This window comes from Oryza glaberrima, chromosome 5, assembly GCF_000147395.1.
Source record: "Oryza glaberrima chromosome 5, OglaRS2, whole genome shotgun sequence".
Classification (NCBI taxonomy): domain Eukaryota; kingdom Viridiplantae; phylum Streptophyta; class Magnoliopsida; order Poales; family Poaceae; genus Oryza; species Oryza glaberrima.
This window is the reverse complement of record NC_068330.1, coordinates 1,616,243-1,629,011: the sequence shown is the minus strand read 5'-3', so window position 1 is coordinate 1,629,011 and position 12,769 is coordinate 1,616,243. Positions and strand designations below refer to the sequence as shown.

The window sequence follows — 12,769 nt, the reverse complement described above, 5'->3', positions numbered from 1 at the left end:
ACTCTCACACTCAGTCATGAGCGAATCGAATCAGGTAGAGAGAGAGAGAGAGAGAGTTCTTCTCTAATCAAGCAGAGTCCAGTCCAGTCCAGCTCAACAGTGTAGCTGGACGATCAGCAAGCAATGCCATGTGGGAATTAACATCAGACCACACACGCTACAGACAAAACAAAATGGATCTGAATTACTGATTCTTGATCAGATTCTCCATACATTATTTTCAACAGGATCGAGAGTACAACCATCATACAGGTGCAAGCGCCGACACACCGTGCTGTATACTGTGCAGATCTGGAATCCATCCACAGAGAGATCCCTCCTGCAGAAGTGCAGATCAACCACACCAACCACAGACAGCAGCAACAGTTTTAGCTCAACTGGAATTAATCTGGGTTTCAGAATTTCATCTCATCTCTTCAGAGTTCAGATGAACAGCCAAGAACACACACTTCTGATTTTTATTGCTACCAGATGCAGCATTACAGGGCCAAACAGTAATTAGACTAGATCATACTACTATTATTAAGAGCAACATTTTATTATTATTGTAACAAGACAGCTTGCTCTTACCACCACTGGTTAGCATAGAACCCAGAGAGGGGGGCACACACCCACACTAAAAGAGTAGTTCATCATTTACAGTGAGGACGGCCTCGAGAAGCACTGAAATTCTCATAATTTACATCAACCTGACGTGATGAGGTTTCAAAATGGCCAAGTTGGGAGGCATTGCAGCGACGGCAATCATGGGTGGCGGATCATGCTCGGGGCGCAATGTTCATCTGGCGATCTTTCTTGCTTTGCTATGGATCTCCAGCCTCGATGGTGTCTCAGCATTCCTGCAAAGATAGAAGAAACTAGAAACATTAGCAACAGAATCAAATATACTGTGCAGTACAATGAAAAAACAAACAGAGTAAACGAATAAACTTCGTTGCAAAAACAGATTGTAACAACCAGATCCAGATCTTGACCCGAGTAAGATATATTGTTGAGTTGGAGCACTCTTTTTTTTTTCTTAAAAAATGCTTAGAGAGAGTGAGACACAAAGTTCACATACTTGGGAGCTGCCGATATGGCCTCTCGAGATCTGCTATTAGAATTATTGTTCTTGTAGAACCGAATGGAGATCAGACTGCTATGCGCTCTAACGGACGATTCAGGTGATCCATGGAAGCTCACAGCCGACCCCGTTCGTGAGAAAAAACCTGTGGCATCAAAATAAGGAATTTTAGGGCAATTGTTTTATGAGCACCAAAAATCTGAAACTGTGTGATGTACTTTGGTAATGATTTGCATGATTCAACTGCATTGGTAAACATGCCTATTGATATAATTAAACTGCTGGGTGGAATTAGGTTATAGATCAGGAAACCATATTCAAAATTGCTGAATAATTTTACATAAATAATAACATCATATTGCAAGTATAAAACAATGAACTAACAACTTGGAGTTCTTTGATATCTACCATTTCTGAGCTTTCTTTTTACCAGACTTTAAAGATCTTAACTTAGCAACATATCAACTAACATACTCTCTAAATAGTGGAAGAATCAAGAAAATTAACATGCAGCAAACTAAACCACACAAGTTTCAACAGCAGAAGAAAAATACAAATCCCTGTACATGTATGAAACTAGACAGGACATTGATTGAAAAGTATATACAGTTAAATTGCAGTGAGATCAAGCAATGTTTTATTATTCATTAATCAATCAAAATTTCATTTTCCCATACAAATAAAGAATATATGACATATTAGTACCAGTAAAGTTGACTAATTTGGTATTACCTTGCCAGAGTATGACGAGGCAGAAGATAATGGTAATGATCAGGGGAAACAAATTGCCACTTGAAGACCCATGTTTGGCGTTCTTCATCTTCTTCAAAGCCTTCATCCGCTCAATCCTTGCCCGTTTCAATATAGCAAGTTCACTCAGCTCATTGAGGAGCTTCTGGTCGGAAACATCCAATGGAGTGGGTGTTGGTGGCCGTGGTGGTCGCGGTGGCTTCTTGGACCGCTTCTTCTTTGTTTTCTCGCCTCCGGAAGTATCCAGAAGGCCCAGCTTCTCCTCCCCATCAGACTTCCGGTCATCTCCATTTTTGGCAGCAGCATCTGGAGAGGACGGACAGCAACACATGTGCTGATGATTTACATCATCTTTCAGGCATCCATTGGTGCCCATGGCACCATTCCATGCACCATTCGGTGCTGTTCTTTCTTGGGCAACAGCAAAATTGGCATCCGCCCCGTTGTTATGCTCGCCGACAACAATGTTATTTCCACTCTCCAGATCAATTAGAGCATCCCGGTCATTAACACCCTTAGCATCCATTGGAACTGAAAAAAAGAACACCTATGCTCTAAAACATCAAAAGATTGGCTCTCTCTCTCTCTCTCTCTGTTACTACAATGGATCAACACTAGCAATCCCTCCTCTTCCTCGGGAGACAACCGCTCAAATACTGCCTGCCTGCACAAACAAATTAGGCACCAAGTTAGGTTGGTTGGTTGGTTAGTTAAAATTCCAATTCTGATACAGCTGAGCTCACAAGACCAAACAAGGGAAACCAAATTGAAACTTTTCACCACCTGAATTACCAAACCATCAAAGCAATCAGATTCAGGCAAAAAAAAAACCCGGTCTCCGTATGGAAATCAGGCACGCAACGCACAAAGAGAACATGGCAAGGTGCTCAGCTAATTGAGGTCGCAAATAAAGGTGAAACTTTTCCTTGCAATCTAAGAACAGTTCGTGCAAAGGGAAAACAAGGTGCTACACTAAATACCACAGAAACATAAAACCAGCCTACCTAAAAAAAGGCAGAAACATGTGAGGGAAACACGCAAAGCTCTCGGACCTTATCCTCCTTGAACGCCAAATGCAGCAGAGGCTGCCACCGCCAATCAGCCTCGGTTTCTTCCCCTTTTCACACGCGCACCATTGCCAACACACAAAGCATCGCATTGCTTACACATGGCAATTGTTCCAGTTATTTTTATTTTTTTCTATTTTTTTGTGTTGCTTAATTAGGCGAAAATGGATGCAGCCAAACAAGTGATACCGGCTTATGGTTGGAGCTTAGCATTTGGCATTTCGAAGAAAAACCATCCACACGAATTGGGGGCGGAGAGTCCGGAGTCAGCGAAAAACGAGAGACATCGCGAATTTAGCCAAAGGAAAAGTGGGTAACAAACAAGAACACTTAATTTGGCACATAAATAGCTCGGCAAGGGAACAAAATTGATAAGTCTCAAATTAATTCAAAGAAGAAGAAACGAGGAGAGAACGGAATAGAACAAGCTAAAATCGAAGCAAGCACGCCGCTCTCCAGACAAATCTCTCAACAAATCAGACCAATGATGGGACAGAAGAGCAAAGCAGTCACGCACAATGCAAAAAAAAATTATTTGTCGAAGAAATTAGTTAACAAAAATTTGGAATTGAGGGAGGGCAAGTTTTTAGTGGAAAATTTTTAATGCAAAGCCCAACGCGTAATAATTCTCTGATCCGAAAAAAGCAAAAATCCGAATCAAAATACCACTTTAATACAAAGCAAACCTTCCACCGACACAAGTAAAAAAAAAATGGAAAATCAAAATAAAAAAAGAACCCCACATCTTTCCGCCCAAATCAGAACGAGAAATCCAACCTCTCCCCCGAGGAAGGAACCCAAGCGAGGGGGGAACCAAGAACGAACAACTCACCAATTCAACAATCAGCCTCACAAATAAATCCAGTGCCGCTGCTCTCCCATGGCGATCGATGCCCCCACCACCAAATCAAGAAACGCCCAGCCCCCAACACCAATCACCAATCCGAAAGTGGAAGAAAGAGAGAGAGCCCGGCTCGCGAGGAGACCTCGGACTCCGAGGCGAGGGATCGAGGAGGAGGGAGGGGGGTGGTGGGGATGGGGGTTGGAAGCATCCAGATTTGCCTCGAGACTCACGCACTCCAGAATGCCATGGCATCCATCTAACCTATGGATGGTTGAGCCACTTCTTCTTCTTCTTCTTGCCCCCTTCTTTTTTTTTCCTTTGTTTTGGGGGTTTATTATTTAGGCTGGGTGGTTGTGAGCCGTTGGATGATGGGATGGACGGCTCAGATCGCGCGATGGTGGTGGGGCCGGAGGGTAGAGCTTTGTTTGATTGGCTTCTATGGGCGTCTAAATTTAGTATACGGCCGAGGAAATGTAATTTCTGGAAAGGATTTCCGTTTTGCTTTTATTGTGAGGATATGAGAGCAAGTTTAATAGTATAGCCTATTACTAGCGGAAATCCTAATCGGCGATTGATCGCCTGGGACGGGGGTAGCGATCAATCCCCCTCCCCCTCCCTCCCTCCACCTGGTTTCTTTTTTTTTTTGGCACCGCATTACTTTTCTATTTTAGTAAATTTATGCACCTAAAGTTTTATACACCTTAAGTTTACACATCTAAAGTTTATACACCTTAAGTTTACACATATAAAGTTTAGAGACCAAAAGTTTATAAGTCAAAAGTTTTTATATCTGATTCAAATTTGAATTTGAATTCAATTTTTTTATATATAGTATTTCTATACACCTAAAGTTTATAGACACAAAGTTTATAAGTCAAAAGTTTACATACCCAATTCAAATTTGAATTTGAATTATATCTGATTCAAATTTAAATTTGAATTCAAATATTTTCTATATATAGTATTTTTATGCATCTAAAGTTTATACACCTAAAGTTTATAGACCTAAAGTTTATAAGTCAAAAGTTTACATAGCCAATTTAAATTTGTATTTGAATTCAAATTTGAATTTAAAGTTGAATTTGAATTCAAATATTTTCTATATATAGTATTTCTATACATCTTAAGTTTATACACCTAAAGTTTATAAGTCAAAAATTTACATACCCGATTCAAATTTGAATTTGAATTTGAATTCAAATTTTTTATATATAGTATTTTTATAAATATTTTTTTCTAACTTTTTGTTTTTTAAAAAAAATTGTGTGGTGTACTGTAGTAGGAAGAGAAGAAGGGGAGGAGGAAGAGGGGAGAGGAGGGAGGAGTGTATGGAGTATAGGGGAGAAGGGCTGATCGCTTGGGCGATCGCCTGGCGATCAATCGCCCATTAGCCCCCCCCCCCCCCCCCCCCAAATTACTAGCTCTAAATTATCTATAGCCAATATAATAGTCAATTCATACAATAGTTGCTTACTATACCATTAATACCTAGTCTCACCTGTTATATATACGTTATGTTTTGGAGTACGTGCTGTAGCTGGCTATAGATCTGTAGCCCGTTGCTCTTCTCTATCTTCTTTTATCTTTTTAAAATATGTTTATAGCTAGCTTATAGTCTGCTATTGTACATGCTATAAGCTAATAAGTTTTTTTTTCTCTCTCTCTCATGTTTATGTTAAATTTAGAAAGTGTTCCGTCGAAGCCACTAAATTCGTTTTTCATATGAAGTTTTTTTTTCCAATTATAGGATGCTCGTTCACGTCTACGCTATACATTCGCGGTCAAAAAAATACATCTTTTTTACATCATAATATGTGCTTAAAAGAGCCGAAGATAACTAAAATAAATCCATAAACTGACCATGCGTATATAAACGCGGGAGGGAAGGACACATTCACAATGACACGTTTTCTAATTGAAGTATTCAACAGCTGGTTTTTATGAACTGCACATCCTCAGCCAAAACATGTTAAGCATAAGCAAAATGGTGGATAGCACAGCTAAGCTTAAGCATTAGACCTATTCGGTTTGCTGTTCCATCAAATTATTTTTTTTCAGAAGATATTTTATAATGTGAAAACTTTTGGATGAAATGATATTGTTTAGTGTGATGTCAAAATCCAAACTATCATATTGTTATCATACAAATATCACTGCTATAGCTACAACCTAGCTACATATATAGCAAATATATAATTCCCAAACTTTGTTTGGAAATATCTCCCATAGGAAAGAAATGGATAAGGTTGCAAGGCCTACTACCATCATACATAGTAGTGATCAACAACCATATCCATTAATCCACCAATCCATAGATAAAGCAAAGCTTGTCTCACACTGTCATTGAAACCTGTGGGAGAGGCATGCATGACAATTGACAAAACAAGGGGATAAAAAGAAAAAGAAGATGTGGACATGCTCATCAGCTAATTAAGGTGGTGTTTAGATCCAGAGACTTAACTTTAGTCCATATATTTATACACTAATTTAGAGTATTAAATATAAACTAATTACAAAACTAATTACATAAATGAAAGCTAATTCGTGAGACAAAATTTTTAAGCCTAATTAATCCATAACTAGAGAATGTTTATTGTAGCATCATATAGGCTAATCATGGATTAATTAGGCTCAATAGATTCGTCTCGCGAATTAGTCTAAGATTATGGATGTGTTTTATTAATATTCTACGTTTAATATTTATTATTAGTGTCCAAACATTTGATATGATAGGGACTTAAAAGTTGTAGTCCCATATAAACGGTACCTAATCTGCCTGCAGCCAGCTCAATGGAAAGGCACTCGGAGTGCTACACCCGTCATCTCTCTACGTGACAGGCAGTAGTCAAGACAAGAATCTGAGATAACGACAAGTAATTAATTATGCTAAGCATAAACGTATATATAAGTACTACTCGTATATATCTATCTAATCGTTTAATGTCTCGTTTGATCTTAAAGAAAAAGGGTTAGGTTAAGTTGGTGACATAGATTGATTAATTGGAGCTTGAAAGTGAAGAGCACGACCGAATGAGAGCCTTCTCGGTCTTCTTCTGATCTTGTGTTTTTTTCTCCATGGATGGATCGTGACACAGATTGTTTTTTTTCTCTCTTTATCAGATTGGACCACATTTTGAATTTAAATTTAGAGTTTTTCTTTTTATGATTGTATACTACCATTAATTTTGGGTCTGACTTTCAAACCGATAATATTATGATAAAATTCCTTGTGTACGGTTGAAAATTTAAGCAATTCTTTTTATACTCCTGAGTTTGCTCATTCATTTATATATCTCTCAATTTTAATTTAGATCCCTTCCATACCTTTTCTTTCATTAGTTGATTATTTTTGAATTTGATTATTAGTTGACCGTTAAATTCCTATAAATATCCATTTTGCATTTGGGTATGAAGAAACATATAAATATATGGAATATATTGTTGGAGTACATAAATTTATTGTATGAGACTATTATTATATTTATGAGTTGCTTTGTGAGATATTATTGATGATAAAAAATATTTTTAGATTATGACAATAAAAGTTAATATTCATTTTTTAATTATTAAAAATTATTCGTGTAGCATTTCTTAATAGTAATATAAGAGATTCTTACATCTTATATACACATATTTAATTTACAAATATGCTCTACTACTATAAAAAAATGCTACGCATACAGTTTTAACAAGTAAAAGTAAATATTAATTTTATGTAATATCTAAAATTAAATTTTGTCATAAATAAAGCGTTGCATAAACAAACTCATAAATATAATAGTCTTATATAACAAATTTATGCACTTCAACATTATATTCTAAAGTTTTTTATATTTTGAAGAGAAAAATAGATTTTTGATAAGAATTTAATGATCAACTATGATTGAAGAGATCAGAGCTACACAGGAGAGAATGACACATAAGGCATTGCATAAAATTTCTAAAGGTGAATAGCTAAAGTGGTCATCCAAGTTTCATTTGAGACTCAGTTTTGTCCTTGATGTTTCAATCTATCCATATCCTTTAAGTTTTCATTCTCCTTCAAGTTTTTATTTTAGTTCAAACCTATCCTTAAACCAACATCTCTCTTTTTGATGAATGACACTTATACTCCCCATCATTCACATATATATAAGAGAAAAAAAATGCATGCTTCGATTTTTTTTATAGATAATGCAAAGTAAATTATGTAAAACGAAAATAAATTATGTACTAGCAAGTAAGTGTATACGATAGCAATTGCTTAAGTTTCATGTGCATGTGTTGAAATAATGGGAAGTACATCTGCAATGTTTTTTATTCATCTTGGTTTTCTCTTTTTGTATATAGTTGTATACAAATTAAGGGAAAAAGGGATATTTTATAATAGGAATATTGACTAGAAATAGCCATATGGTATATTAAATGGGTCCAAGGATGATTTCAAGCCAAAACAAATATTTTGAGGAGCTATGTGGACAGAATGAAACGTGGAGGACCAAATTAAACCTTCGGTGAAACTTGAGAAACTAAATTAGCTATTCACCCAATTTCTAACAAATTAGATTTAACAAGTTCTACTTATATTTTTTCTTATTATTTTTCTACTTAGCTCAACTCGAAGAGAGCGTCGACTCGCAAGCCCGATCGATCAACAGATGAGTTTGGAGTCAAGCGGTGGGCCCGCCCACACGTGATGTTGCCTTCTAGACCCCGCCACGTACGCCTCCAGCCGCTGCTGCTGATGATAGCGAGCTGGACAGCTGTTGCTTCTTCGTCTTCCTTCAATTCGCATCAATCGAGATTCTCCTTTCGATGCGAGATCCTCTCCTCCTACAGCTCCAATTAATTAATTAATCTAAGCGAATCAGTTGCGGTCCTGCAACCTTTAGTACGAAATTGATGCTCTGTTATGAATTTGTGATACATGAATTTATCAGATCTTACTGTATACAAAATTTGACCACTTGTATGTTTTTCAAAAGAAATATATAAATATTTAAAAAGATGTCATCTTATCAAAGTAATAATTTGCATGCTAAATATAGCTACAGTACCTTCATGGCTGCATTCATCAAAACATGATAATTTAAAAGTTTTTTTTTCATTTATTGCTAAACAGTTTGACCTCATGTGCTTTACGTGGCATCCTTCATAAATCATCCAATGCTAATAGTATTAAGAGGATAACGTAGCTTTACAGAAGATAATTAAAAAGGTTCAAATAATTGAGATAATATAGTAAGAGCAAGTTTAATAGTATAGCCCACTACTAGCTCCAATTCATCTATAGCCAATCTAATAGCTCATCCATACAATAGTTACATACTACACTACTAATACATGGTCCCACCTGTCATACACACACCGCGTCTTGGAGTCCGTGCTACAGCTGGCTATAAATCTGTAGACCGCTGCTCTTCTCTCTCCTTATTTATCTCCTTATAATATGTTTGCAGCTGATTTATAGCCTGCTATTGTACCTGCTCTAAAGAAAATGATAGAAATAAATGAGATGATTCACGCCATAAATGAACAGTGTCTAAAAGCTACAAGTATTAGAGATAATTCACGCTATAGTATGATATGACTTCATTAGAGCACCCGTAATGGTAAAGTAAGGTGCTCTCTATAAAACATGTACATCTCAGCAATAGACTCGATTAATAGTAAACCACCTTAATAGTATGTCTACATTGGTATCTATAGCTCTCTCATGCATTGCCTCGTTTTTCTCTATAGTCTATCTCTAAGTTAGTAGATAGCTTTGCTCTCTCTCTTTTTAATACATTCTAAGTAGGAAAATATGCTGACATGGATCTCTTGTAGAGAGTCTATAGATAACCATTGTGGGTGCCCTTAGACAAATTAGTATTAACTACTCCCTCCGTTTCACGATGTAAATCATTTTAGTATTTCCCACGTTCATATTGAATTACATTGTGAAACGGAGGAAGTATATTTTTCGTGGGGAGCTATTCTCGCAGATATACAGGATTTGGACAGCAATCGATCTGTTGGGCTCAAGTCCAAAATCAATCTGTCAAGCACGGTTAATGGGCCCATCATCTTTATCTAGGCCCAAAAATCTTTCATTAAATTCTACCTTTGGGCCTTTATAAGCCCATCTCAGTTGGTTAGGGTAAAATCATAGAAACTCCAAAACTTGATGGGCTAAAACAATCATTCTGTTGAGGAATAAGTTCACTTTGGGTCCCTCTATTTGTCGCCCAGTCCGATTTTCGTCCCTCGACCGCAAAACCGGGTACAACCCGTCCCCCAACTTACGAAAACCGGGCAAACGAGATCCCTCGGCGGTTTTTAAGACGGTTTTGGCTGACGTGGCGCCTACGTGGCTTATTTGACTAGGTCTCCGTCCCACGTGGCATTGACGTGATGCTTATGTGGCAATTATATCTCAGAAAAATAATAAAAGCGTGGCCCCACATGTCAGCTGTAAAAAAAATATTTTTAAAATGGTGGGGTCCACGTGGACCCCACATGTCAGCCTCACTCCTCTCTTCTTCCCTCTCCCCTCTCTCTCTCTCCTTCCTGGGCAGCGGACGGCGCGGTAGGCGGCGGAGCAGGCGAGCTCCGACGGCGGCGGCGAGCATGGTCGGCACCGCCCTCCGACCGGAGCGCCACGGACAGTGCGGCGTAGGCGGCGGGTGACCGGAGAAGTGCGCGCGCTGGGCAGTCGGAGTCGGTGAGCACAGCGACGTCGACGGCGGAATCCCGGGGTTCTTCCCGCTGCCGTCGCCAAAATCCCGGGGTTTTCCGGCGAGCCGCGGGACGTTGCCGGCGCAACGAGGGCACCGGGGGTCCGCCTCGGCGATGAGCACGTAGGTGAGGCAGGATGGGCAGGCGGCCGCACGCATGGACGGGCTCGCGGGCGTCGCCGCGCCGCCCGTCGGCGGCGAGCGGTGGCGCTTACCGATGGAGGAGGAGGACGAGGAGGTGGACGCCGACGATGACGACGACGTGGCCGGGGAGGCACGCGCAGCGGCGGCGGCCGACCTCCCGGCCGTGGCGTGCTCGAGCGCGGAGCGGACCATGCCGAGCGTGCAGACCGCGGCTGATGTAGACGCGGCCGCGGCGGCGTAGGACGGAGGCGGAGGCAGGTTGAGGTCTTGGTGGCCGACATGGACGCCCTGGAGCCGAGGAGCCAGAAACGTCTTCCCTGACTGCAAGAAGAAGAACAAAAAAAAAAATCAGTAAACTCCATTTCTTCAAGGTTAAACCAAGAACAGGGCAAGATCAGAGCCTCATGAAACTAAATTCAGATGGAACAAGTTTTTTTATGTTCTTCATATGAAGAACAGAGTGCTTAATCTCCTAATATTCGGAAGAAATACAGCATGCAACACATGAACCGATCTCTGATAGTTGCAAACATTGGCAAAATTGTTTCCGATCAAAGCAAAAAACAAATAACCGAACGAATGGAACAGTTCATCTCAAAATTCGTCGACACAAACAGAGGCGCAGAAACATAAACCGAAACTCTGAGGAGCGGTGGGGAAGGAGCGGTGGGCACGGGCGAAGAAGGTCGGGATCACCGACGAGGTGGTGGAGGAGGTGTGGGGGCAGAGGGCGAGGGGCCAGGAGCTCGCCAGCGCCCCTTGCCGCCACAGGGATATGGAGGATGCCGCCGGCCGCCGCCCCCGCCCCTGACGGCCCCGTTCCTGGTATTCTCCGCCGACGCCCCCAACTCGCCGCCGGGGCAGCCTCGCCCTTGAACTCGTCGGCGGCGTCCGCATCTGTGCCTACCCCGTCCTGGTGGGAGACGGCGAGGTCCCACATCCTCGCGCTCTCCAACATCCTCCTGCCGCCGGCCGATTCCGACGTCGCGGCGCTCGCCGACTCCGACTGCCCGGCGCGCGCTTCTCCGTCACCCGCCGCCTTCGCCGCGCTGTCCGCGGCGCTCCGGTCGGGGGGCGGCGCCGACCATGCCCGCCGCCGCCGCCGGAGCTCGCCTACTCCGCCGCCTACCCGCGTCGTCCGCTGCCCAGGAAGGAGAGAGAGAGCGGAAAGGGAAGAAGAGAGAGAAGGGAGAGGGAAGAAGAGAGGAGTGAGGCTGACATGTGGGGCCCATGTGGGCCCCACAATTTAAAAATTATTTTTTGTGTGCAGCTGACATGTGGGGCCACGCTTTTTATTATTTTTCCGACATATAATTGCCACGTAAACGCCACGTCAATGCCATATGGGACGGAGACCTAGTCAAACACGCCACGTAAGCGACATGTCAGGCAAAACCGCTTTCAAAACCGCCGAGGGACCTCGTTTGCCTGGTTTTCGTAAGTTGGGGTACATGTTGTACCCGGTTTTGCGGTCAAGGGACGAAAATCGGACTGGGTGATAAATAGAGGGACCCAAAGTGAACTTATTCCTTCTGTTGATCATTGCACGAGTGAATTTAAGGCCTATATCCCTTTACTTTTTGTGCATTACACTACTAACATGATAGATTTTCGTGACGCCGCCCCTTTTGTTCGAAAAGGCTAAGGGGCGAGCGATCGCCCCTAGGGATCAGCCAATCACCGGCCCCCCCTCCCTTCACGTGGTTTCTTTTGTTGGCACCGCATTACTTTCCTATTTTAGTAAATTTATGCACCTAAAGTTTGTACACCTCAAGTTTACACATTTAAAGTTGAGACCCAAAGTTTATAAGTCAAAAGTTTATATATCCGATTCAAAATTGAATTTGAATTCAAATATTTTTTATATATAGTATTTCTATACATCTAAAGTTTATAAACCTAAAGTTTATAAGTCAAAAGTTTACATACCCGATTCAAATTTGAATTTGAATTCAAATATTAGTTTATAGATCCAAAGTTTATAAGTCAAAAGTTTACATACCCGTTTCAATTTTGAGGTTGAATTCAAATATTAGTTTATAGACCCAAAGTTTATAAGTCAAAAGTTTACATACCCGTTTCAATTTTGAATTTGAATTCAAATATTTTTTTATATATAGTATTTCTATACATAAATTTTTCCGACTTTGTTTTTTTATTTTTGTTAAATTTATGGTGTAGTAGGAAGAGAAGAAGGGGAGGA

General features: G+C 40.6%; 1 protein-coding gene and 1 pseudogene across 3 annotated transcripts; both read right to left on the bottom strand.

Moving 5' to 3' along the window:
- Positions 1-37: 37 nt before the first annotated feature.
- LOC127774867 (uncharacterized) lies at positions 38-4,025 on the bottom strand. 3 transcript variants are annotated; one of them, XM_052301159.1, is made up of 4 exons: positions 3,713-4,025; positions 1,796-2,477; positions 1,061-1,208; positions 38-839 (listed from the first exon to the last, which is right to left on the bottom strand). In XM_052301159.1, the coding sequence occupies exons 2-4, from the start codon at positions 2,337-2,339 to the stop codon at positions 779-781; spliced, it is 753 nt and encodes a 250-aa protein (XP_052157119.1). In that variant the 5' UTR covers positions 2,340-2,477; positions 3,713-4,025; the 3' UTR covers positions 38-778. The 3 variants fall into 3 exon arrangements, with proteins under 3 accessions (XP_052157119.1, XP_052157120.1, XP_052157121.1); XM_052301160.1 differs by lacking the exon at positions 3,713-4,025 and adding an exon at positions 2,866-3,684; XM_052301161.1 differs by lacking the exon at positions 3,713-4,025 and adding an exon at positions 2,818-2,838.
- Positions 4,026-9,984: 5,959 nt separating this feature from the next.
- LOC127774790 (uncharacterized) lies at positions 9,985-11,697 on the bottom strand (annotated as a pseudogene).
- Positions 11,698-12,769: the final 1,072 nt, after the last annotated feature.

Excerpts from the sequence above, each read along its gene's own strand:
- LOC127774867 (XM_052301159.1), bottom strand. The coding sequence starts at position 2,339 with ATGGATGCTAAGGGTGTTAATGACCGGGATGCTCTAATTGATCTGGAG. Across the intron at positions 1,209-1,795 it reads CCTCGTCATACTCTGGCAAG|GTTTTTTCTCACGAACGGGG; the intron begins GTAATACCAAAT and ends TTGATGCCACAG. Across the intron at positions 840-1,060 it reads GCCATATCGGCAGCTCCCAA|GAATGCTGAGACACCATCGA; the intron begins GTATGTGAACTT and ends CTATCTTTGCAG.